This window comes from Echinops telfairi, unplaced genomic scaffold, assembly GCF_000313985.2.
Source record: "Echinops telfairi isolate 266 unplaced genomic scaffold, ASM31398v2 ScPeMD7_7400;HRSCAF=8409, whole genome shotgun sequence".
Lineage (NCBI taxonomy): Eukaryota > Metazoa > Chordata > Mammalia > Afrosoricida > Tenrecidae > Echinops > Echinops telfairi.
This window is the reverse complement of record NW_022111300.1, coordinates 14,535,646-14,560,344: the sequence shown is the minus strand read 5'-3', so window position 1 is coordinate 14,560,344 and position 24,699 is coordinate 14,535,646. Positions and strand designations below refer to the sequence as shown.

Here is a 24,699-nt window from a genome sequence, read left to right as displayed (position 1 = left end):
AATGTTACTCTGCATTTTAAACTCATTATTGGCATATACTACTTTGTATAAGGCAGAAAATAGTGTCTTGGGTGTGAACAATATTGGAGGCTTTTTAATGGATTGGTTTTGCTTGAGAATAGTACATTTTAATGGTAAAACAACATAGAACTCAGAAAGACTCCTTCATGTCATTTGTAAAAATTTACTGGAAAGTTTTGGGCGTGTGGGGTTTTCAGCCTCTATCATTTGGTTGCTTCCAGTCGATTTTATTATTCAGGATGAGTTATTGATTACTCAGCTAAATCCTAGAAGAATTTAATGATTCACTAAAGGGGGTAGAGTCCCTGACCTGATGGAACTTAAAACTTAGTGGGGCAGAAAACTAACAAATGAATGATCACACATTGCAGTAAGGATGGAAAGAGATCTCACCGTGTAAGGCGGAGTCGCCAAGGCTGAGTAGGTTTTTGTCACTTGGTGTCACTGGGGTGAGGGAGCTTTGAGAAAGAACCAGAGAGCCCGAGGAGTACAAGTGATAGGCATTGGTTATGTTATTGGCGGAAGAATTTAATAAGTTGGGGAAGATTGTGATAACGGGTACATAACATGAAAACTGTTATGTTATGCTATTGAGTTAGACACGTAGACATTTTTTATTTAATTCTCTAGCGTTCTGTATCTTTTCATCATGATAAAAACTTTAACAATGAAGAAAGATGCAGATGCTCTGAAACAAACCAAAGCATAGCATAGATTCTAGTTTAGAATCTAGAAGATATTTGGTGACAGTCACAAAGGTTAGCATTGAGGACAGGTAGATGATTCAGTTACCAGTGGTTCTCAATCTGTGGATCGCAACCTCTTTGGGGGTCGAACGATCCTTTCACAGGGGTTGCCTGGTTCATAAAAATACCAAAATGACAGTTATGAAATAGCAATGAAAATAATGTTATGTTTGGGAGTCACCACAACATGAGGACCTGTATGAAAGGGTCGTGGCATGAGGGAGGCTGAGAACCACTGAGTTCGGCAACCAAGGGTTGCTTTAAACCCTTGACAGGAGTTTCAGTGGGTGATGACAAGACATTGAAGAATTTTACTCAAAGAAAAGAAATGGTCAGATGTGTATTTAGAAGGATCTCTCTGGAAGTGGTGTGGAAATGAGGTCAGAAAAAGAAGGACAAGGTTGCCTGTTTCCGTTACAGTTCAGGTGAAAACTCGTGCGACTTGAATGAAGTTTCTGGCAGTGGTAAAATGAAAGGACCCGCGTTAACAGTGAACAGAGAAGGAAAAGCTAAAGTGTCTCTTGATTTCTGACTGTGTGATGAGGTTCTATCGATTCTGTCGAGGGTCTCCAGAGACCCGAACCACATTGAATGTGACCCCCTGAGCCCTGGTTGTGTCGTGGTTATGTGTTGGGCTGTGATGGCGGGTCTGCAGTTCAAAACCACCAGCAGCTCCTTGGGAGAAAGACTGGGCTTTCTACTCCCATAAACTGGTTCTAGTCTCAGAAACTGGGGGTCTAAATGAGTCAGCATTAACTCGATGGCAGTGAGTTTGTATTTTTTGATTTTCTTTCACAGATGGAGCTATAGAATGCTTTAAGCAAGTATACTATGTCTGATGGAGCAGGTATTTGTAATCTCCCCTCAGGATACGTCTGGATTTCTGAGGGATCAGGGTCAGCACAAAAGCCGATTCCTGTGAGGTGGATCCTCCCCATTTCTGATACCAGCAGTCCTCTCCATTTGCACTCTCTGTGTCTGTGCTAGGTTCGGTCATTCTTCGCAATCAAGCCAAAACCAAGCTCACTGCCGACTCACAGCGACCCTCCAGGACAGGGTACATCTGTCCTTGTGAGTTTCTGAGACTATCACTCTTTATGGGAGCAGAAAGCCCGTCTTTCTTCCAGGGAGAGGCTGGTGGTTTTGCATGGCTGAGCTTGCAGCCCGTAGCCGAACACACAAACCACTACACTAGTCGAGTCACACAGAAATCACAGATCATCTGCACAGTTAAGTGTTTTATCGGGGAAGTAACAATCTACAACTCAGGACCAGGATCAGCGTGGAAGTAACAGGAGTCACTTTGTATCAGGATCACATGTGCAAAGTTTGAAAGCACCTCCTTTCCTTCCTCAGTACAGGAGAGCTCTCTTGGCTACTGGCAGTGGCCATTCCGGTTGGCCATGCAAGCAAGCAGTGACCTTCCAACCATGCAGGCAAGCCCACCCCTTCTCGTGATTGTAGAAGCTAGCAAGTCCTCCCGGGTCAGGCACACCCTTTCAGGACATGTCTTTTCTCAACCTCCTCTCTGAGCCTTTGAGTTGTAGATCTAAGCACAAGCTGGGACAACTGCTGCCCCCTAAGGCAGCACATCTCTGCCTTGACACTGCTTGGCTGAAGATAGAGATGGGAGAGACCATGCATAGGCAACGGGATGCAAGTCAGTAGATAGGGAGGTGATGGCACAAAGGAAGCCCTGGGGCATGTCCATCTTTAAGAGATGGATGGGAGAAGGCGCAGGGGTAGGAGAGGAGCAGGGGAGATTTTTAACTGGAGAGCTAAAGGTTTTAGGGAGGCGGTGGGCAAAATAAGAGGGAATAGGTAATTCTTAGTGTCAAATGCTGTGTCCTCTTCCCCTCCCCCCACTCCCCTTTTTAAGACAAGTACCCTACAGCATCATTGACTTTGGCAATTAAGCAGTCGTGGTGACCTTATTTATCTATAGCAGCAGCAGCATCACTATTGTGCGCTACCTTTCTAGGATCCTAGAAGAGGAATTGCGTGAGAAAAAAAAGCTCATAAACCTAATCCTTTTTGTTTAATGACTTTGGAACTGTTGTAGACATCTCCACTGCTACCTTTAGGGCTAGCAGTGCCACCTCTTGAGTGTGAAAAGAGCCATATTGGAGGCTGGCACTCGGATGACGGGGAGAAAGCCTGGCTCAAGCGAAGGCAAGGAAACGGACAGCATCTACAGACTCCTCTGGAATATTTCAGTGGCAGTATTTATCTTAAGTAGCTTATAAACAAAATTACTTGGGTTGCTGATTAAGAAAATGAATGCCAACTTGTCAGACTGCCAGTGGTTTTCAAAAATTATTTAGCAATAAAGCAGGTTTAATTCTTCCTTCCTTAACTGGCTAATGGGCAGATAAGAGATGGAGGGGGTGAGGGGCGGTCAAGCTGAGGGAGACAAAAGTCTGCCGCATATCTTCCGCCTCCTCCTGTGGAGGCGAGATCGTGGGAGGGACAGTCACGGGCCGGTTGTCCGTGTGCTGCTGCCTCTGGTGCTCACGTGCACTCTTCCTTCCGGGTCCTGCTGCTTCCTCCGAGGGGCAGCGTGACCTTCCAGCCAACCCACACCTGCATTTTTGCTCAGTGGCCTTTCAGTGGTTACCTTTAGGACCGTCAGTTCCGTGTTTGTCCAATGTCTTCCCCATATTGAAAGGAAGGGGAAAGGGGGCTGTGGGGAGAGAGCAAAAATTGGCAGAAAACCCCAAAAGAAAATGAGTTTGACAGATTTGTTCTGTTCTGGATTCTGTCTTCCAGTTTCTTAACTCTGTCAGAGAAGCAAAGGCCCTGCCCCGCAATGAATAAAATCCCTCAGGCCACTGCCTGAAGAGAGGGGAGGCGCGCCTCCTCCTCTCTGCAAATTTTCAGAGGACGATCCGTGCAGACTAAGACCCAAGTCATTATCTCCAAATTATTGGCAGGAAGTCAAATGAATGCTTGGGTCCTTAAAATGGATGGGCTCATATGGAGGGGAAAATAGTTTGGGAAAAAAAGAAACCAACAGAATATGTTATGAATAATGGATAAGAACAAGAATCCAGCTGGAATTTAACCTGAACCCCGCCACTAATGGGTTGCTGGTGATTGGGGGGTGGTGGTGGGTGGAGTGCTTCTTCCCATCTCCGGATGCGACCATCTCTGGTGTCCTCCACGTGCCTGTCTCGCCCACGGACAGAGACCGTTCATTGGGTGTTTACAATTTCCTGCTGTGGCTGTGAGCCCTCTTGAGAACTCAGACCAGGCACACTGCTTTTGCAGTCCCCAGTGCAAGCAGCAGCTAGTCCAGAAGGTTCCTGGATGCATCAGAGGAGGTTGAACAGCTTTTATTGTAAAGATGTTTTCAGAACGAGTGTGGAGTCACGCTCAGAGACATTGGTTCACGGAGTTTTCTTCTCAGATGCTCTGCTTTGGCATTTTCTCTGTTTTCTCTCCCTGGATATTTGGGCAGCTTTTTTGTTTGTTTGTTTATGACTTGTAGCTTCATACTACGTGGCACCTTGGAATGAGCACCTGATTTGAATCAATAGATTCCCCCACAAAATGAAATACCTGCCATCAAGTCGGTTCAACTCATCGCGACCCTACAGGACAGGGTAGAACTGCTCTCATGGGTTTCTGAGACTAAATTTTTATAGGAGTAGAAAGCCTCATCTTTCTCTTGAGGTGGTTTCAAACTGCTGACCTTGCAATTGGTCAGCAGTCCCCTGGGTAGGCCACTGCACCACCAGGGTGGGTTACCTAACCCTCCCAAGGAAAATGACTTGGTCCAAGTTTGGTTGGTTGGTTAGTTAGTTGTTGAGCTAAATTTTTCCTTTATCCTCAGATCAGGCAGTCAGTGGAAGCGCAGTGCAAGTACCACTTCTCTAACCTGAAAGAATCTAGGCAAGTGGTATTCACCCTTCTAAGACTTAGCAATTAAAACGGATAACTATAACCGCCTCATTTTGTTGTAATATGGCACGAACTGTGAAAGCACTTTCCAAATTATAAACATTATAGTTCTGATTGAGACTGCAATGTGACAAAACAATAGAGGGAAATACTATAGTTTTCTCTGAAACTTTCATTTTAGTAAAGTACCCTACATAAAATTAAAAAAATCCGTTGCCATCAAAATCACCAGGTGACGAAGTGAGTTACACTTGGGATGTAAATCACAGGGTCAGCTGGTTGAACCCACCATCTGCTCCTTGGAAGAAAGATGAGTCTTTCTGCTTTTTAAAGATTTATAGTCTCAGAAACCCAAAGGGGGAGTTCTACTGTCTGTGGAGTTGCTATAATCTTATAGACAAGAGACTAGTATCTATAATATTAGCATAACTTGTGTTGGCTTACAGAATTGCCAACCTCTTCAAGCTGTGAGAGTGTCATTAATTTAACCAATGGTTTAGATTTAACATACTACTAAGAGAGGAAATTATGCAAGTATATATGGTTCTGAACCTCAGAGTATGAGTTGTTGATTTGTACCAATTAAACTTATGTCCCACGGAGATAATTGATAATGCTCTCTGTCATAATTTAAGTAAATCAGAAACAAACATGAACCATAGAAAAATGAATATATTTTTGGACTAGCCCTTAATTTTAGCCCTGATCCAAGAGCAATTAGTTTTTATGACATGGCCCTGCTTGATGCTCAATGCTTGCCCTCATGAAGAGATCGCTGAAGATATGGGTGCTGCAGCAATGTGTAGTGAAAAAAGCAGATGGTGCTCAGCTATCAAAAAGAATAGTGTCTGGGGTCCTAAAACCTTGTATTCAAACCAGCAGCCATCCAAGTGAGGTGGCAACTTAATCCATGTGGAAGAAGCACACTAGACTGTGATCAAGCATGATCATAAAAACCCAAATCAGAAGGAAGGAATTGTATCAATGCTTAAATTGTGAACACCAATTTGAAGAAGGCTACAGGTGATGGATAGTGGTTGTGTGTTGGGCTTTGAGCATGTGGTTGGCGGCCCTCGAGAGATAGACTGGGAAATCTACTCCTGTCAACAGTCACAGTGTCAGAACCCCACAGGGGCTCAATCTGAGTCTGCATTCACGTCATGGTAGTGAGGATGTATGACAGTGGAAGCCCCCAAATCTACTTGCAGTGTCGCTACAAGGGTTAAGCCTCTGGTGAATCCCCTCTGATAACTTTTGGTCTCAGAGATTACTGTAAACTTGATTACAACAGACAGAATTAATTTAAAATATAATACCTGATCATTTGATAGCCACTTTGATCCTTTTTAGATTGTAATAGTTTTTAATATTTCCTGCTTTTTTCTCGATAGATGTTTTTTCCTCATACCTGATTTATGTTAATCTTGTGGTCGATCTTTCTTTTTTCAAATAATATATTTGCTGGGTTTTTTTATTTGTTTTTTTTTTTTTTTTTTGGTATTCTAGGAATATGAAGCAGAGGGTAGGCAAATATAAAGACAGTGACTGGTGTAATGGCTTATTGGGGTTAGGGTGGGGGGATTAGAGGGAAAAGGGGTGCAAAATAATAATAGAGGAAGGAAGAAAATGTTCTAGAACTGATTGTAATGATGTATATACAGCTCTTTTTAATATGACCAACTATAAAAGTGTATGATTGATGAATGAGGTATCAATAGAGCTATTAAAAAAGAAAAGAAAATACCATGTCTTGAATCAGACTAAAAAAGGCGTCGTCCAATAAGGTGCAGCCTCTGAGTTCATGATCGTTGCTCCCATGGACAGTGCTTATCGATCCAAGGTCAAGGATTTCCTTGCCAACTTCAATCTTTACTCTGTTTATCATAATGTTGTTCATGAGCCCAACTGTGAGGATTTTTGTTTTCTTGATTTTGCAGTGTAATACATATTGAAGGCTGTAATCTTTGATCTTCTTCTCAGCAAACAAGGATGTGCCAGCTGCATATTAAAGGTCAATACTGGGCCTTCTGGACCTGTTAACCACATTCTCTTTCATTTAGTCCAGGGTACATTTAAGGAGCCCTACAAGTGGAGCTGCTAACTGGTCACCGGCTGCTCGGCAGGGGCGAGATGAGACTTCCTAGTCTCAGAAACCCCCAGGGGTGGCTTTATTCTGCTCTATAGGGTGGCCGTACATCTGAATTGATGCCATAGCAGTGAGTTGGGGGTTTTGGCACCTGTTTAGACTTGTTAGTCACCAGGTTTCTTATTCTCCTGACCAGCCCTTATCTACCGGACATCTTGCGGATGTTGATGCACTTACTGCAAGGCTTAAAAATTAGATATTGCCAATTAATAATACATTAAAAACAAAATAATTTCAAAAAATTTGATATTAATATTTTTGCATGATTTTCTGTTGGGGCTGTTTGTATCACATTTTGGTAGCATTCCCAGAGATGTATTACCTCGAGGGGAGCTCTTGGAGGTCAAGGGAGTTAGACAAGCAGATTTTGAGAATGTCTAGATTAGCTGGCGCTCCAGCACCGACCACAGTTTATAGTCATTGCAGTGGTTTTTCCACGTAAATTATGGTCCATGTCTTCATGGGTCTAACCTTCTGGTAAGATTTGCTCTCAAATAGCCTTGTGGGGTCTCACAGTCTAGGTCAGCGGTTCTCAACCTGTGGGTCACGACCCCTTTGGGGGTCGAACGACCCTTTCACAGGGGTTGCCCAATTCATAACAGTAGCAAAATTACAATTATGAAGTAGCAACAAAAATAATTTTATGGTTGGGGAGGTCACCACAACTGTATTAAAGGGTTGTGGCATCAGGAGGGTTGAAAACCACTGGTCTAGTCCTGATAACCTATAGGTGAGATGGAGCTCAGATGCTGTGTTTTATTTTCAGGATCTTAGGGAGGATTGGCTAAGGTAACCCATAGAAAAAGCCAAGAAACCTTCAAAAAGAAGCATTAAAGGCCATTGGTTGTCAGAGTCTGGTGGTTCTGGACACTTGGAATTTAAAATGGACATTGGAAATCAGTATTCACAAATATAAAATCAACAGGATATTTCTTTTAGAAAGAAGAAAATTCAGTATCCATTGAGTAGGGATGATATTGGAGGTTCAGAATCATATTGATTCTTTTTGTTCCCACTTGAATAACAACACAGACCTTTTCAGCTTAGTACTTCAAAAAAATGTTGAAGCAGCTCAAATTCTAAATAAGCAAGTTAAGCAAAAGTTAGCGTTCTCATGTGCTCAAATATCCAAAATGGAAAATAGTGTAATGTAAAATAGGAGAAAAGCTTTTTCTGGTTCAATTAAAAAGTTTTAACATTTGCTCAAATTAAAATGTATCATAATTCAGTTATTTTCCAAATGGCTTAAATAGACAAAAATTAAGGGAAGTTCTTCTTTATATGAGCAGAAATGACCTCAATCCTTTATCAGGTTCAATCTTGTATTACCAACCTTTTTGAATTAAGGGAGTGTACAAGATTATGCCTCCTGTGTATTATGTGACAGTATTATGCCTTTCTATTCTCAAAAAATGACAAAAGAGAAATAAAGAATAAAGATTAGTTACATGTTATAGAGGAATATCTTATTCTTTAATACTTTTAGGTTTTGATGCTATTAAATACATATAGCTTTAAGATTGAATAACATTTCACGAACACTTGCCCATCAGATAGTGTGTCAAATTAATCAACAAATTCGTTCATGGCTCTGCTGCTCTTCTTTAGCAGTAGCTTTCTTAAGACCAAACTTAGATTTGGAGCAGCTGGTTGATAGTAGCTAATGTTATTATCTTTGAGTATGACTATCAGAGGTCATGACCTTGCTATGAAGCTTACTGAAATTATTTTGGTCATGTTTTTAGGATATTTTACACTTTTAATAATGTCAGCATTATCTACTGCAATAGTAAGTTCAATTTATTTTTAATTTTGCTGATATATTTTGTACTAGGGGGAACTTTTATCTTTGGATTCCTACTCAGAATGTTCAGAGTTGTCTTAACAGTGACACTGAAGGTGAATGTTTATTAATTTAGTTTGTGTCGAGCTTTAGAAATGTGTTCTGATTACTGACATTCTCTGGGACATTCTTTATATCTATAAATAACCATTATGCATGCCAATAGTATTGAAACCTTACAGCAAGAGGTTCTGATATATATATATATATACATATTTGTATATGTATATATAGTTTTCAAAGTTTGAAATGCAGTTTGAAATGGTTGTAGACAGGATTCAAGGACAACTTAGACCCTGAGTATGAGCGAGATCTGGATTCACACCCAAGTGTACACCTACTCTATGATTGTGTGCTTGGAAGCTTCTTTTTGATTCCTACACCCACTCTATGCCCTCTAAGGCTGAGCAGTAGAGACTTCTATCAGTGAGTTCCCTTGCCCTCCGTTTCCAGATAGATTTAGCCAGTGAAATCCTTGGCAAAGACTAGAGGGTGCAGGACGTTAAGACATGCATTACTGTCTGCCTTTCTCTGGAGTTGACTCCCTTGTGTCACTTCACTGCCAGTCTTGGATCCTCCCGATGGTCTTCTCCAAATGATCTCCCCTGAGGGACCTTGACCTGTCTGTCCTACTGGACAGTTTGTCTGACTAGAATTGTAACTGCTATATTTACTACTACACTGCCTCTTTTGTTTCTCTGGATCACATGTAGATCTTTGTAGATCTAATTGTAAGGAAATCCCTGTGGAATGATCCTCGTTTGAGAGTGCTTCTGGCGCTCTGGGCGAGGCGTTGGGCTGCGCAGTGCACATGCAGTGGTTCCAGTTTGAGCTGTTCCGAGTGGGAACCGTGAGGCTGTCTGTGAACGTCAACATTTACAGTCTTGGGAACCCTAACTGTGGTCACTAGGAGTTGAAATACACTCGACAACAATGGTTTTGGTTTTGATTTCCTCTTTACTTTTGAGTTACTGACGATTGCAGCCTTCATTATCCCTGTTGTACAATGGAAACACTTAAGCAATAATTGACTTTCAGAAGATCAAAATCCAAAGACGTGTCTTCTGTTCTCCAGTGGTCGTTGAAAGTTCTAAGTAGGCACTTGATATCTGGGAAACATTGAGCAGTGTGACATTCGATTTTTCGGTATGAAAAGGGCCCCAGATGCGATATCTAGATGATCTGTAAGGGCTTCCCCATTCAGAAGCCTCTGTGATTTGACTTGCTGAGAGGCCGCAGAGGGTTGTGGTTAGGAACACAGTTTCTGGAGCTGGACTGCCTGCCTTGTTGTACCCATTTGAATTACATAGAACATACTTTGCTTTACTTACACCCAGCATAGGCAGACTGTTTCTGCAGCAAAAGGTTCTGGTGAGGACTAAGAACATTAATATTTTTAAGGAATTAACAACGGTGTCAGACATATAAAACTCAAGCTCACTGCTCCTGAGTCGATGTTAATGCATATAGGGACCTCACAGGACAGGGTAGAACTGCCCCTGTGAGTTTGCAAGATTGTAACTGTTTCTGGGAGTGGTCATTTTGAACTGCCGACCCTTCAGGACACACGCCAACATGTAACCAGTATGCCACGAGTAACCAGTATCCCTGTGTGACATCCAGTCTTCCCTCGATAGATATTAGCAGTGAAAAAGGAAAGCTCTCCGCGAGATGGATTGGTACAGTGATTGCACCCGTGGGTTCACCTGTAGGGATGATGGTGAGGAAGATGCCATCTGGGGCAGTGCTTCATTCTATTGTATGTAGTCCTCGGAGTCAGGACTGATGTGTGGGCACCTAACAACAACAACAACAACAACAACAACAACATTGTACTATCTTTTCGGCTCTGGTCATCTCATAGGCTATTAAAACAGGAAAAGCCGCCAGGGATTATAATGTCTTCCCTTTGAATTGGGAAAGAATCAAAGAAACTCCCTGAGTGGCCTTTCCTTTGATGCCATGGACAAGAATAATCATGACCACCTCTTTCAGCAATGGAGACTGGGAAAATTGGAAATAGAATTATGACTGGCTTGATCCAGTCATTGTGTATGAATGGGGCTAGGTCCACAGTGAATATAAAGAGAGCGACAAAAAGAAGCAGAAGGAATGTGGATTCAGTTTGCAATGGGCCAAAGAAGGAGCATTGGGCAGGTAATTCTGTGTGCGGTACATGGTCCATAGGGATTTTAGAATACTTTAGTTGGAAATTTTGTCCTTAATCAGATGGCAAATATATTCACTAAAAAATAAGTGTATAAACTTCTTTTGTTCAGGGCCAGATAAAATTTTAGGCTTTGCAGAACATACAGTGGCTCAACTGTGCTCTTGTATCATGAAAACAGTCGTATACTGCTAACGAGTGAGGTAAAGGAATGAGAGTGGCCTGAGCCAGACTTGTCCTACAAGCTGTAAGTTACCAACCCCACCTCTAAATATATATCTGCTATGCTATATGAAAGCATTTCAATGGCAGTAAATAATTGGATGTTTTACCAATTATTTAATAAAAATTAAATGCTAATAGGAACACATAATTCATAAATTCCTTAGATGTAGGATATTTCACTTTGAAAAGCCTTATATGTTATTTAGCCTTATTTTGAGAATTTCTTACACTGTATAATATAAGCATCAATTTCTAGATTGTTAAAACTTAAAACAAACCTTATAATTTTTTAAAATTAGATAGTTCATTATTGTACATTTGAGAAAGCTTAGGTCCATGTAAAGTAGTGGATCTTACTTATGAATATTAAATCTGACTCACAGTGGGCATTTAATACTTTTGGTTCATAATCTAAAACATCAACTTTTTAAATTGGGATACTGCTTGTCCTTGATAGAATTAATATCTTTAGTTAGAACCATAAACAGAATAAAAAGTATTGTTTTAAAAAGTTAGTTCAGTTTAGTTGTCTGTCACCTGATGAATGCATACACCATATGGTGTAGCCATATGATGAAATATTATTCACTATGAAAGGAAATTGAAGCACTGATATGTATTACAGTACAGCTGAACATTGACAACATTGTGCTAAGTGAAAGAAGCTGGGCACAATGAACACAGGTTGGAAATTTGCAGGTGGAACCAGGAGCCCTGGTGGTGGAGTTGGGCTGCAGATCCATGTGGTCAGCAGTTCAAAATCACCAGCAGCTCCTCGGGAGGAAGCCTGCGCTCTCTACTCCCATAAACAGTAATAATCTCAGAAAACCACAGGGAGTCAAACAAGAGTCAGCATTGACTCCATGGTAGTGAGTTTGGGGGCAGATGGGAAGTAGTTAGTGGTTGCCTAGTGCTGAGGGCAATGTGGAGTGGGGGGATGATGGCTAAAGGGTGAAGAGTTTCTTTGGGGGGCAGTGAAAATGCTCTCATATTGGTGTGGTAAGGGATGCATAAAGCTTCGTGAACATACTAGAAGCCATTAAATAACACCATTTAAATGGTCTGTGAATTATATTGCAATAAAATGATTTTAAAATTAAATTACCACTGAAAACTCAGCTGCCACTGATTCCATTCCAACTCATAGCCGCCCTGCAGCATGCACTAGAACAGCTCAGACGGGAACTCTGTACAGGAGTGGAAAACCGCACTTTCCTCCCTTGGAGTGGCTGGTCCTCTCAAACCAGTGACCTTGAGGTTAGAACCCAAAGCTTAACCTAATAGGTCACCAGGGCTTCTTGGTTGTCACTAGAAAAGCTATTTAAAAAAAATTCCAAAACAAAAAATTATATATGTGACTTTACTAGTTACTGAAAACAATTGATAGTTTACAAATATGTATTTTCAGACTTTGATATTTTTCTAAATCATTATTAATTATTATTATCAGCAACAACATAAGACCATGAAATCTATTTTTTTTCCTTACTTTTATTGGGGGCTCTTACATCTCAATATCATAATCCATACATGCATCCAGTGTGTCAAGCACATTTGCACGTATGCTGCCATCATCATTTTCAAAGCCCTCTCTTCCCACTTGAGCCCAGATATCAAGTCCCCATTTCTTCCCCCTCCCTCACCTGTCTGCCCTCCCTCACGAACCCTTGATAAGTTATAGATTATTATTATTATTTTAAATCATTTTATTGGGGGCTTGTACAACTCTTATCACCATCCATCCATCCATCCATCCATCCATCATCCATCCATCCATCCATCCATCATCCATCCATCCATCCATCCATCCATCCATCCATCCATCCATTGTGTCAAGCACATTTGTACATTTGTTGCCATCATTTCCAAAACATTTTTTTCTATTTCAGCCCTTGAGATTATTATTTTCATATCTTACATCATCCTCCGTTGCCCCTCAGCCATTATTCGTCACCCTGGGAGGGGCTTATAGATAATCCTTGTGACCGGTTCCCCTTTTCTCCCTCAACCTTCTCCTAATCCTCCTGGTATCTCTACTCTCATTGTTGGCCCAGAGGGGTTTATCTAGCCTGGATTTCCTGTGTTTTGGGCTCTTATCTGTAGCATTGTGCGTGTTCTGGTCTAATCTGATTTGTAAGGTAGAATTGAGGTCATGATAGTGGGGTGAAGGAAGCACCGAAGAACTTGAGGAAGGTTGTGTGTTTCATTGGTGCTGTACTGCACCCTGACTGGTCATCTCTTCCCTGTCACCCCTCTATGAGGGGATGTCCAGTTGTCTACATATGGGCATTGGGTCTCCACTCCATGGCCCCCCTCCCCATTCACATCGGGTATAATTTTTTCTGGGTCTTAGATGCCTGATACCTAAGCCCATCGATAGCTAGCTAACATCACACAGGCTGGTGTGCTTCTTCCATGTGGGCTTTGTTGCTTCTCAGCTAGATGTCCGCTTATTTATCTTCAAGCCTTCATGACCCTAGATGCTATGTCTTTTGATAGCCTGGCACCATCAGCTTTCTTCACATTTGCTTATGCACCTATTTTGTCTTCAGCTGTCATGTAGGGAAGGTGAGCATCACAGAAAGCCGGATTGTTAGAACAAAGTGTTCTTGTGTTGAGGGAGTACTTGAGTTGAGGCCCAATGTCCATCTGCAATCTTAATTCTTAACATATAGATAAAAGTACATAGTTCTATTCCCCTCTCATTATATGTATATTTACATATGTACATGCCTGCATTTAGACCTCTATAAATGTCCTTTGCCTCTTGTTTCTTTCCTGTATTTCCTTTTACTTCCCTCTTGTCCCACCGTCATGTTCGGCCTTCATTCGGGTTTAGTAATGCTGCTCATGACATCTATTTTTAAAGATACTTGACATGTAGTTTGTTTTCCTCTTTCTCATTTATGTGGGCTTTTTAAAAATAGGGTTTTAAATTTTTTTGAAACAAAAGAACTAAATAGAAAACTTTTTTCTATAGGGCTTTTACTGATACTTATTTTTAGCTTTACCTATTTCTCGGATTTTGCCAGCTCTTCCAGCTTCAGGAGCAGATGTGTAAGTGCTGTGGAGAATTGCATCTTCTTGTGGATGCTCAGTGCTGAGTATTGCAGAGTTCAATATGACAATAAGCATTATTTCGTAATGTACAAATCAAAACTCCCCATTTGGTTTAGTGGTAAAACTCGTCCTTTGTACAATTCAGATTCAGCTTGACTCTAATAGAAATCATTATTCACATGGTAGAGCAGTACCCGCTTCTCCGTGGCACCTAAACTAAAAAAAGAGAATTAGTAAAACGGGTTTAATTACATGCTTGTCTCTTTGATAGGCAGTGAGAAAAAGAGAGTTTGCTTTTGAAAAGTGAAAAAGGGTCTGCTTAAAGAAGGGGGTTGTCAATACAATTCCATGCATCGCCATCAAGAATTATTCTGAAAATTATTGATGCATTAAACGTAAGAACCTTTGTTTGAACTCCTGCTCTAAAGGTGGTAACCTTAAAAATCTAAAAATACTCTGCTTTGAAACCCAAGTTTTACTCGAGTAAAGTAAAATCCGCGTTTCTCTTCGCAATGTCGGCTTTTTGAAATTTGGCTGTAACTAATGTGGGTCATGAAATTATGTTTAGTAAGTGTCTACTTTGGTTAGTCTTTTCTTTCACCTACAGGTCGTTTCAAAGATACCGTCCGGTGTTACTCAATTGAGTGAGAATTTTTCTAATAGATGCTTTGAATGTAAGAAAGTGTTTTAAAGCCAGTGATTAAGTATTTTTCCAATAGTTGTTATCAGGGAGCATTGTGGCATAAACTGACATGCAAATCCTGACACACAGCAGGCTCTCAAATATTTGTTGAACAAATAGTGTGGGAGAAGGCATTGGGAGCCCCTCACCCCCACCTCACCTTAAATGAAAAGCACCAGGATGCTTTCTTTGTCAGATCTGGAGTGGATCTGAGAGGAATAATCATCAGAGCCTAGGGAGAACACAATTGAATTTTATGATCTTCTCTGAAAACCTAGCATTTAAACCTGGCATTGCCTATAAGGAATAAATAGGTGGTGGTTTATCCTTATTTTCTGATCATTAACAACTTCATAATTCACCGCTATCTCCCAGACATCCTTAGTTGTAGTCTTCCATAGAATTTTATATTGGAGACTTGATGGTGAGGGTGATAATGGGGAAGAAGAAAAATATAATGATATTTCTTCTGATATCAGTACCCTGGGAAAATAAGGATCTAATTCTTAGCTGATGATCATGGATTTCCTTAGAGTTAACAATGACTGCATTGTCAGTGTAGACAGCATTCTTAGCACTTGAGCCAGAGTCTGAGAATGTAGAATAACAATAACTCATTCATATTAGGAGATAGAGAGAAGTATATATATATATATATATATATATATATAGAGAGAGAGAGAGAGAGAGAGAACCCAACTGCATATGCATTTGAAGTCCCAAACTCCATAAAACTTATTATATTAAAAATTATAGGCACATACAGTAGTTTGTAATAACCATGGAGTGCTACTTTGTGATGTACATTAAAACAGCATTATTTTATTACTATATTATTATATTTAAGATGTTTTAGTATATCAAGAAGTGTTTAATACTTTGTGTGCATAGAAAAGCACATAGTATACTAGATACTATGACAAACATCCAATTCACTAGATACTATGACAAACATCCAATTCACTAGTGAAACATCTCTGTACAGCAATTCATTTTAGAGACAAACTTGGGAACTGGACTCATTCATAATCTGAGGATGCCTATATAATATGGTGTTAGTAAAACAGTCAGATCTCATAATGTTCTAATTTGAGGGAATACATTAGGGACTTTAAGTGACATGTGAATATATAGTTGAAATTTGCAATCTCGGTTGCTCTAAGCAGATTCTTCTTAAAATACAAACCAAGTGTTTGGAGGTGAGATATCATTTATATAAAACATATATTATGTTTTATATATAAACATATAAAGCATAAACATTTTTGTTTGTTTCTCCTGAATCAGTTCGGACTCAGCTCCCCAGAGTTGCCTTCTATAATTGGGGCTGAAGAGTGTTGCCATGAGCTACAAACTGGCGTGGTCGCGGAATTCATAGTTTTTTAGTTGCCACTGAGCAGAACCCTGGGGTCATCGTGCAGATTTACTTGCAGGTAATGGGCTGCTGGAAAGAAGGGTCCTGAACATTTCTGATTCTTAGACAAGAACCAGAGATGCAACAACAGAGACTGTTGTACCCCATGAAGGAATCATTCGTGTTTGCTGGAAGCTCAGGAGGCCTAGTGGTGGTGTAGTGGGTAACAGCCTTGAGCTGCTAACTGCAAGGTCATCAGTTTGAAACCAGTCAGCTCTCTGTGGGAGAAAGACTAGGCTTTCTACCCCCATAAAGAGTTACCATCTTGGAAACCACAGGGGCAGTTCTACCCTGCCTTGTAGGTTCTCGATGAATTGGGATTGACTTCATGGCAGTGAGGGTGTTTTGTTTGTTTGTTAAGTATTCTAGAGAAGAGTGGAGCCAGAGTATGTTCTGGAGGCACCGCGTGCACACACCATCTCAGAATTAAAGGATCTAAATCTAACAAGGCTTAGGTCATTTCAGTGATTTTTGTTTTCTCATTTTAAACAAACAATCAATTTCTCCATATTGTGCACGTTCCTTTCCAGGGTCTACAAATTGTATATGATTCACTGACAGAAAACCTCAATCCAGTTCTGGGCAACAAGTTTCGGAGGCCTCCTGATTTGGGAAGTCAGGGCAATTGGTCTTAACTGTTTTCCTTAGACCACCTCAGAATCTGGGGAGGTGTCACATTATATCCATTCTTATTTTAGTTTCTATTTATATCATCTTTTTCTTAATTCATACCCCCACCCCCATTTTCTTCTTTTGCCTCTCCTGCCCTTCTGTACCATCCTTCTCAGATTCTGTCAACCCCCCCCCCCCAATATGGCACCCCGCTTGGTACCTCACAGAAAAATTCAGCAGCTCAAAAAGCCAAGGTTAGAAGGAAAAGAAATAAGAACGCTGCCCTCATTTTGAGGTTTATTTCCTTTAAAAATGTCATCTTCAGAGATGGGGTCATTTCGAGAGAAGAGGGAGAAAAATCTCCTCCCCTGCCCTCCTTTGAGGAATTTACAGCTTTAACATTTTTCCAGATGTTTCTCATCCAGGCATGGATGGAGAAATAGATGTACAACAGCCTGTATTTTAGCTTGTTTTGGTTGTTAGCACCTCTCAAACAGGCAATAAATACTATATTATGTTTTCCTTTGCCTAAGTTGATCTTAATGATAGAATAAATTGGGTCTGGTTTTCCAGACACTACACTCTGCTGCTAGTGTTTTTTCTTCAAGCTTGTAGAATATAGATAAGAATAGGAAGCTCCTTTTAGGAAGAACATGTAATCGCATACTACTTGCTAATACTTTTTTGTAGCCGGACAGAATGCTTTTCTTCTACAGAAGCCAGGGACATCTTGGTTAATAGTGAGAAGTTTGCATACACAGTTATGCGGTCTGATCTGTCCTGCCCAAGGACATTTGTCTCTGCAGACCAGTGCGACAGATCATTACTGGGGTCAAGCTTCCCTTTATGGCTTCCTGAAGCTATAGGCCTCCTGCTGACATTTAGCTTTGCATGGAGATGAGAAAGGAGCCCTGGCAAAAAGTTTTTATTAGGATGTGTTAATGATGCTTTAGTATGGTATACAAAGGGTGAGAAAGCCCTGCAGTCTTGGGGGGTGGGGGTGCGGGGTTAGGGTGGCCGAGCTGATGCCCCCATGAATAACTTGCCAGGACCCCGCCCCCCCCTTCTTCTTTTATCCGGAGGAGAAATACTACTCTAACCTTCACAAAGCCATTCCTTAAAGAACCCCTCTCCCTCCCTTCTGGGCAATGAGACACTCTTCTGTCTTAGGCTGTGCACTTCCTCTTGTTGGCTATTGATCTTCCCCTCTCACATGCACATTATTAATTTTAGTGTTAAGTCGTTTCTTAGGGAGCAAAGCAGGCAGGGTTTGCTGTTGACAGCGAGTCCACTGTGACTCATGGCGACCCCAAGACTCACGGGGGAGCCACCCCATAAGGCTTTCAAGGCTGCGGCCTTTGCGAAGCAGCTCTCTGGAGGCACTCCTCCAAACAACCCGTGGATTCTCACCGATGGGGACCCTTATAAGACAGGAGAGCCACCCCTGTGGGTTTCTGAGCCTGGAAATGCCAGAAAATGGTGTAAACGGTGAGTCGAAGGCCGCATCTTTCTCTGGAGCGGCTGGTGGTTTTGAAATACTGAAAGGAGCCCGCTATGTCATCAGAGGCAGCTCTGAGTGAGGTTCAAGCAGCTTTCCAGCTTCTAGACCTCGGGATGCAAGGCCTTCCTGGGGCATGCTGACAGAGGCAGTGGGGCACCGGAGGGAAGGCAGGCGCCTGCAGCCGGCCATCTTCCCAAGATTCTCTGGCCTCCCAGGCTTGGAAAGTCAGTTCGGAATAGGCAGCAAACAGCAAAAGAATGGAATCTGGCCTACACCATTTTTGAAGCCTCTCCTTATACCAGGTCCTTGGATCTTAAGAACTTTGCCACGATAGTGTGGAGATTGTTACTTAAAAACTGGTGTGTGTGTGTGTGTGTGTGTGTGTTGCAGAAATAAAGCAAGTGAGTATTCTAGTGTCATTGAGAACCAAAATTTGGGATATGGAAGAGATAATTTGAGTAAGAAGTATCAAAATGAATTATTTAAAAAAACTAAACACCTATATCTTAGATTTATCCTTTATAAATACCTGAAAACAGTTGCCATCAGCAACAATGAGCATTCTGGGAGTCAGGTGGGAGATTCACCAGGGGGGGACCTTGGTGAAGATTGTCTATGAAGTATCTGATTCCGTCCCCTGGTAAGAAATGCACAGGATGGCGTAACTATCCTGTGACCCTATTCCTGGCAAAGAAGCTGTTGATGAATATTAATCTTGTTTTAAGGTCTTCCCAAACTGGGTCAAGTTGCACACTAACAAGATCACTTACATGATCACTGCTTTAAAAATTGTTTTCAAATAAATGGAACGAATCAAATATTTCGCTTGATTATTACTATTTTTATTTTTATAAAGGGTGTATTATAGGCACACACCTACAAAGGAGCTTCAAAAATTTATGGGAGATGGAATGAAAAGATAATGAATTTTGAAAAGCATTTTTGATTGTGAATTGGGGGAAGGGTTACAGGGCAGATCATAGGTTTGACCTTCCACAATCCGTGTGCATGTTGTCTGCGCTCACTCACTGCCATCTCCCTAGTGAACCCTCCCTCTCCTTCTTCCCTGGGTTTTCTGTTTCCGTTCCTGTTTCTTTCCTAACCCTTCTGAACATTGCCCTTGGGTAAACGCTACTACGCTTTTGACCACAAATGGTTGGTTCTTCACAAGTGTGCCTTTCTCACTAGTATTATTCCCCTATAAGCCCACCCACCTTTTGTTTACTGAAAATGGAATCTTGGGGTGAGTTCAGTTCTAAACCTGAAGAGTAACTAAGTTAACCACTTTGAAGGGTCCACCAAGCTCTTACTGACCTGGATAAGAATAAGCCGGATGTGATTGCTTTTTATAATGGTGTTCTCATACAGTATTTGTCCTTTTGTGATTGACTAATTGCACTAAGAATCATGTGCTTCAAGTTCATCCCTGTTATGAGGTGTTTCACAGGTTCATTGTTACTCGTTAAGGTTGCAAAGTATTCCATTGCGTGTGTAGTTTATTTAGAGATAATAGAATATTTTCTGTGTTCTTTTAACCTTCTCATAGAGGACTAGGGTAGAGCTAGACAATGAGCATCAGTGACTAAAAATATCTATTGGATGTATCCTGTAAAGTGATTAACCATCATTTATGAACTAGACTTACCAAAAACTTGCACATGAGTTTGACTGATCTTCTAGATCTATCGCATTATGAGACACGAGGATAGATGAGTGTATTGTATGAGGACAAGTTGAAAGGCATTGATACTTGGGTTCATTCCACTTTATTCCAAACAAAACATATTTCAATATGTATCTGTGATCAGTGGATGACAGTAGACAAGCACTACACTTGTCTCAGTCTTGGCAGGATGCCCTAGAACAATAAAGGTCAAATCAAAACAATGACTTTTGAGGGAATCGGAGCAGCCAGCATGTGTAGACAGAGCTGTCAGCGTATCCTGTAGGACTACAAAGGGGTAATCTTGAGAGCTTTTGTTGAAAGACACACGATGACCTTGAGTGTTCATTAGGGTGGTAAAAAATTATAGAAGAAAAATGAAAACTGCATTGGAGAGAAAAAGGCCAGACAAGTTGTGTTGAGGGGAAACAGAGGTTTTTCCATTATGACAATATGCCTGCTTATTCTCAGAGGGTAGAAAGGTCTGTCCTTTCAGAATGGCCTTGGAAAACATTACCCTACCCACCCTCCAGTCTTGATCGTGTCCCTATAGACTTCTTTTTGTTCTCAAAACACAAAGAACATCGAAAAGAAGCATAACAGAAGTCCCTTAAGGATGACCAAACTGCAATTTCTTAGTGCAATTTGGAATCAAGAAATTTAAAGAGGGAGAGAAACATGAATTTCAAAAGTGGATTGACCAAGGTTGATGATCAGCTGATAAGCAGTACATGCAAATTTTGATATTTGGCTTAATAAAGGTTTTTGTGATTTTGTAGTAATGTATCATGCTTGGGGAAGTTGAAGGCCAGCAAAAAGAAGACTCTCAACAATTTGGATTGACAGAGTAGCAGCAACATTGGCCACAAACATAAAAAAACAGTTTGTTTATCTGTATTTAAATTTAAATTTTTAACAAGCACTGACAGTGTGTTGTATTAAGAAAAAACTAAAGATAAAAGGAGATGGAGATAAAAGTAATCCGACAAGTTAATATTTTGGATGGTAATTCTGTATTCCAGAGTAATATCTCTACACACAACCTATTGTCAGTACCTTTGTTGAGGAAAGCGGGCCCGTTTTCTTAATTTATCTGCACGTTTCCTCAGAGTGTCTTTAAGCTTGACCCTTCTTGCCTCATATTTAATACACTAGAAGTTAACTAAAAGATAGATTAGAACCAAGTTTGATTGGGGAGAAAGAAATATTTCAGAGCTGCTGCTGTATACTGCATATTTTATTGTTTCAGAAAATACATACCTCGTTGTAAGTTTACAGTCACATAGGACAACATGCTATGAAATGGGTCTTCATTAATCATTATTATTTCACTGCACCATTAATGCTTATGTAGTGCATACCCTTTAACAAAATGCTTTAAATTGTATTAGACTTAAATCTAGATCTTGAGCCCAAAGGATGTAGATTAGAACCGAGTCTCAATTTTTTAAATTAAAAGATAAGTTTGGCAACATGCAATACTTACTTTTATATGTTACATTGTTAAAAGTTAACATTTAGACAGGTCCCCCTGCCCTGTAGTATAGGGCCATTATCCGGCAGAATTGACTGGATGGCAGTGAGTTTGGTTTTTTGACTTGGTGTCTTTAGGTACCTTTTCAGACAGAAGGTCCCACAAAAACATGAACTACCATGGGGTGCTGCTAGGCCAGTGAAATCTAAGGCAGAGAGATCAGCTTACACGGTTTAATGACCTTTGGAGGATTCAGGGAGTAATCTTACAGATTTTCCTCGAAGGATACAGGGTAATCATGGGGGTTATTAGGAAAAAATATCAGGAAAACAAGGCTTTCTACTCCCTTAAAGAGTTAACGTCCTGGAAACCCACAGGGGCAATTCTACCCTGCACTACTGAGTCACTGAGTCAACATCAACCAGGTGACAGTTTTATTAATATCATTATAATGGAAAATTGAGTCTATGAAAGCGGGAACGTTGTGCTGAGGAATTTCGCTCCCCTGATGGCCATGCACCTGCTTGTTCTTTTAGGCTGTCAAGGGCGGTCCTCTTAGAATTTCCTCCCGGAGCCCTGTCCCATCTGCCCCACTGCACTGAATTTGCCCCTTCGGACTTTCTTTTCCCTAACGCAAGAGCCTTGAAAAGGAACACGAGTTGAGCCCCCAAGTGTCCCAAACTGCTGTTTTGACCTGATGTCAATCAAAATTGCAGAATTCTTAAAAGATAGATGGAAACATGACCTTCAGAAGTCTACAGACCTCGATGAAGGATATAACAACGAACCATAGTGTTAATATTTTTGATGTTTTTTATTAATAAAGGTTTCTGTGATTTTTTTGTGGCAATACTTATTGACTTCCCATCCTGTGGCCGTCAAATTGATTCTGACTCACAGTAACCTGTAAGATGAGTTGAACTGCTCCTTTAGGTTTCTGAGGATGGAAATCTTTAAGGAAGTAGACAACATTATCTTCTTTCCTGTGAGGTGACTGGAGGGTTTGAACTAACTACTAAGGTTAGCAGACCAACATTTAACCTACTGTGTGACAATAGATGTGGGCATATCAGATATCTTACACACGGTTTTTTGCATTGGTAGATAGGGGTGCCATCAGTAGGAACTGTTTCAGCAGCTCCGAACAATAACAGCAAAACAAACGTCTGCTTCAAACAGTTTGCCTCCTCCCGCCCCCCATCGAGTTCTTCTGGTCTTAGGTAATAGAGACGGTGATTTTAATGGTTCGTTAGTTCTTTGGACTAATTATTTCCTGGAGTTTTTGTCCTTATTCTTCTTTGATGCAAACATCCATACTTCTTAGGTAGCTGTTTGCAAGTCGTAAGACTCCAGTTGCAGCTCACCAACAAACAGCAGGTGGAATGTTGTCTTTGTGGACTGTGTGATTTTGCCGGTCGACCAAGTCATACCCTGAGACTGTAGCCCTCAAGCCTAGCGAGTCATTTCATGAAGGTTTTTGGTGATCGCTAAGAACTTTTCAGAACTTTGTCTCCTTTAGAGCATTATACTCTTTTCAGAACTATTTGACCGCGGGTGCCAGAGTGGCTTGTGCATTGGGCTGCTAACCACAGGATCAGCAGTTTGAACCCCCAGATGCTCAGCTGGCGAGAGAACACCTGCTCCCATGAAGATTGACCACCTGGCAAACACCCAGTGGCATTTGTGCTCCGTCCATAGGGTCACTGTGAGTGAGAATTGACTCGATGGCAGTGACTTTATCTGTAACGTATCTATATCGGATCTTACCTATGGGATCAAAATGACAACAGCAACTCAAAAAGATTCGATAAGGGACCTTAAGAGACAGTGAATTTATGTCAACGAAGGAGAAACACGTTAGAAAAAGAGGACCAGAATGATTGCAAACATTCTTCCTTGGTCATGCAGAAATTGTTGAATTGATGTGTGCTTTCCTCGGTATATTCTCAAAAACAAAATAAATAAGATTCGGAAGGGGGTGAAAAGTCAAGAACTCAAAAAAAGTCAAGAAATCTTAAGAGTGAAGCTGACATAAAGTCTATCATCTTATGGGTAATTCCCCTTCTTTCACTTTATAGACAGCCTTTCCCAGGATGAGAAGATGTTTTTAGTTGCAAGCCTAATATTACTAACTGAAGAGAACATCATCCTGTTAATTATGCAGAGTTTGTCATTTTAGCGCATTTGGTATTTTCCCAAGGTCATAGTTACTCTTGATTGTAGTGTCAAGTTTGATGTGGTTGTGATGCGTTTAACACTTTTCTAAGATTTTCCGCTCGTTCTCCATGGTAGCTAGACTTTAGTTTCCGCTACTATAGAGGCGGCTGAGCTACCCTGAGCTATTGGGTTGTATACGAAAGTTCTGTTTTTTCACAAACTTTTTGAAGTCCTCTAGTAAGTCTGCTAAACGCCTGTAAGCTACATTATGATTTCTGTAAGTAAGAGAAATCATAATAAAGTGCTTGGGAAGACGTAATCTCTGCATGTGTGTTTTTAAAAAGCGACAAACATAAAACGTCCATGGTTACTTCATTTAAAATATAATATGCATAAGGATTGGAATTAGGAAAGGAAAATTGAGAGAATAAGTGCTTTCGTGCCCTGATATAGAAATTGGGAATATACCTGATTAGGGAAATAGATATTTAAAAAGCAAAAACCGAAATAAAACTGATCTAATTGTTCCTATGTGTATTCCTCAGCAACACTGAATTGCCGTGTGTGTGTGTGTGTGTGTGTGTGTGTGTGTGTGTGTGTGCGCTTAAGGAATTCTCTGGAGCTGGAACTTAGGTCTGTCTTAGGAACTGTCAAGCCCGTGCTTCTCCTTTGTCAGAAGAGAGTTTTCAGGGTTCCCCCGAGGCCACTCCTTGTCAAGTGGACCATCTGGGGGTGGGAATGGGAGAGCTATTTCAGTGCTAGATGACTCCCTACTGAGTAACAAAAGTGAAAAAAGAAAAAAACATTAGATCTCTTCTATGGAGTCTGCTTGTTTCCTCTTTAAACAGTCTTTAATAGAAAAAACAAATTATTGCTATATGGTACTAAGGAAGCGCCAATTTGAAAACTAGAATTCGAACGATCTATGACCTAAAATCAGTCCCTTCGCCTCTGTGTATCTGGATTTCCTCATCCTGTTGTTAGTTGCTGTTGAGTTGGTGCTGTGCGTAATGCTCTTGTGGACAACAGAGGGAAGCACAGCCTGGTCCTGAGCCATCGTCTCAGGTGTTGCTATGTTTTAACCC

General features: G+C 40.9%; 1 protein-coding gene across 1 annotated transcript in view; it reads left to right on the top strand.

The window, feature by feature from the left end:
* The first annotated feature begins 395 nt into the window (after positions 1 to 395).
* The window catches only part of CDH2 (cadherin 2), a 126,315-nt gene continuing 102,011 nt past the window's right edge, over positions 396 to 24,699 (top strand). The window contains exon 1 of the mRNA XM_045296122.1: positions 396 to 441. Within this exon, the coding sequence (XP_045152057.1) occupies position 441 (1 nt within the window). The 5' untranslated portion in view covers positions 396 to 440. The remainder of the gene's footprint in view (positions 442 to 24,699) is intronic.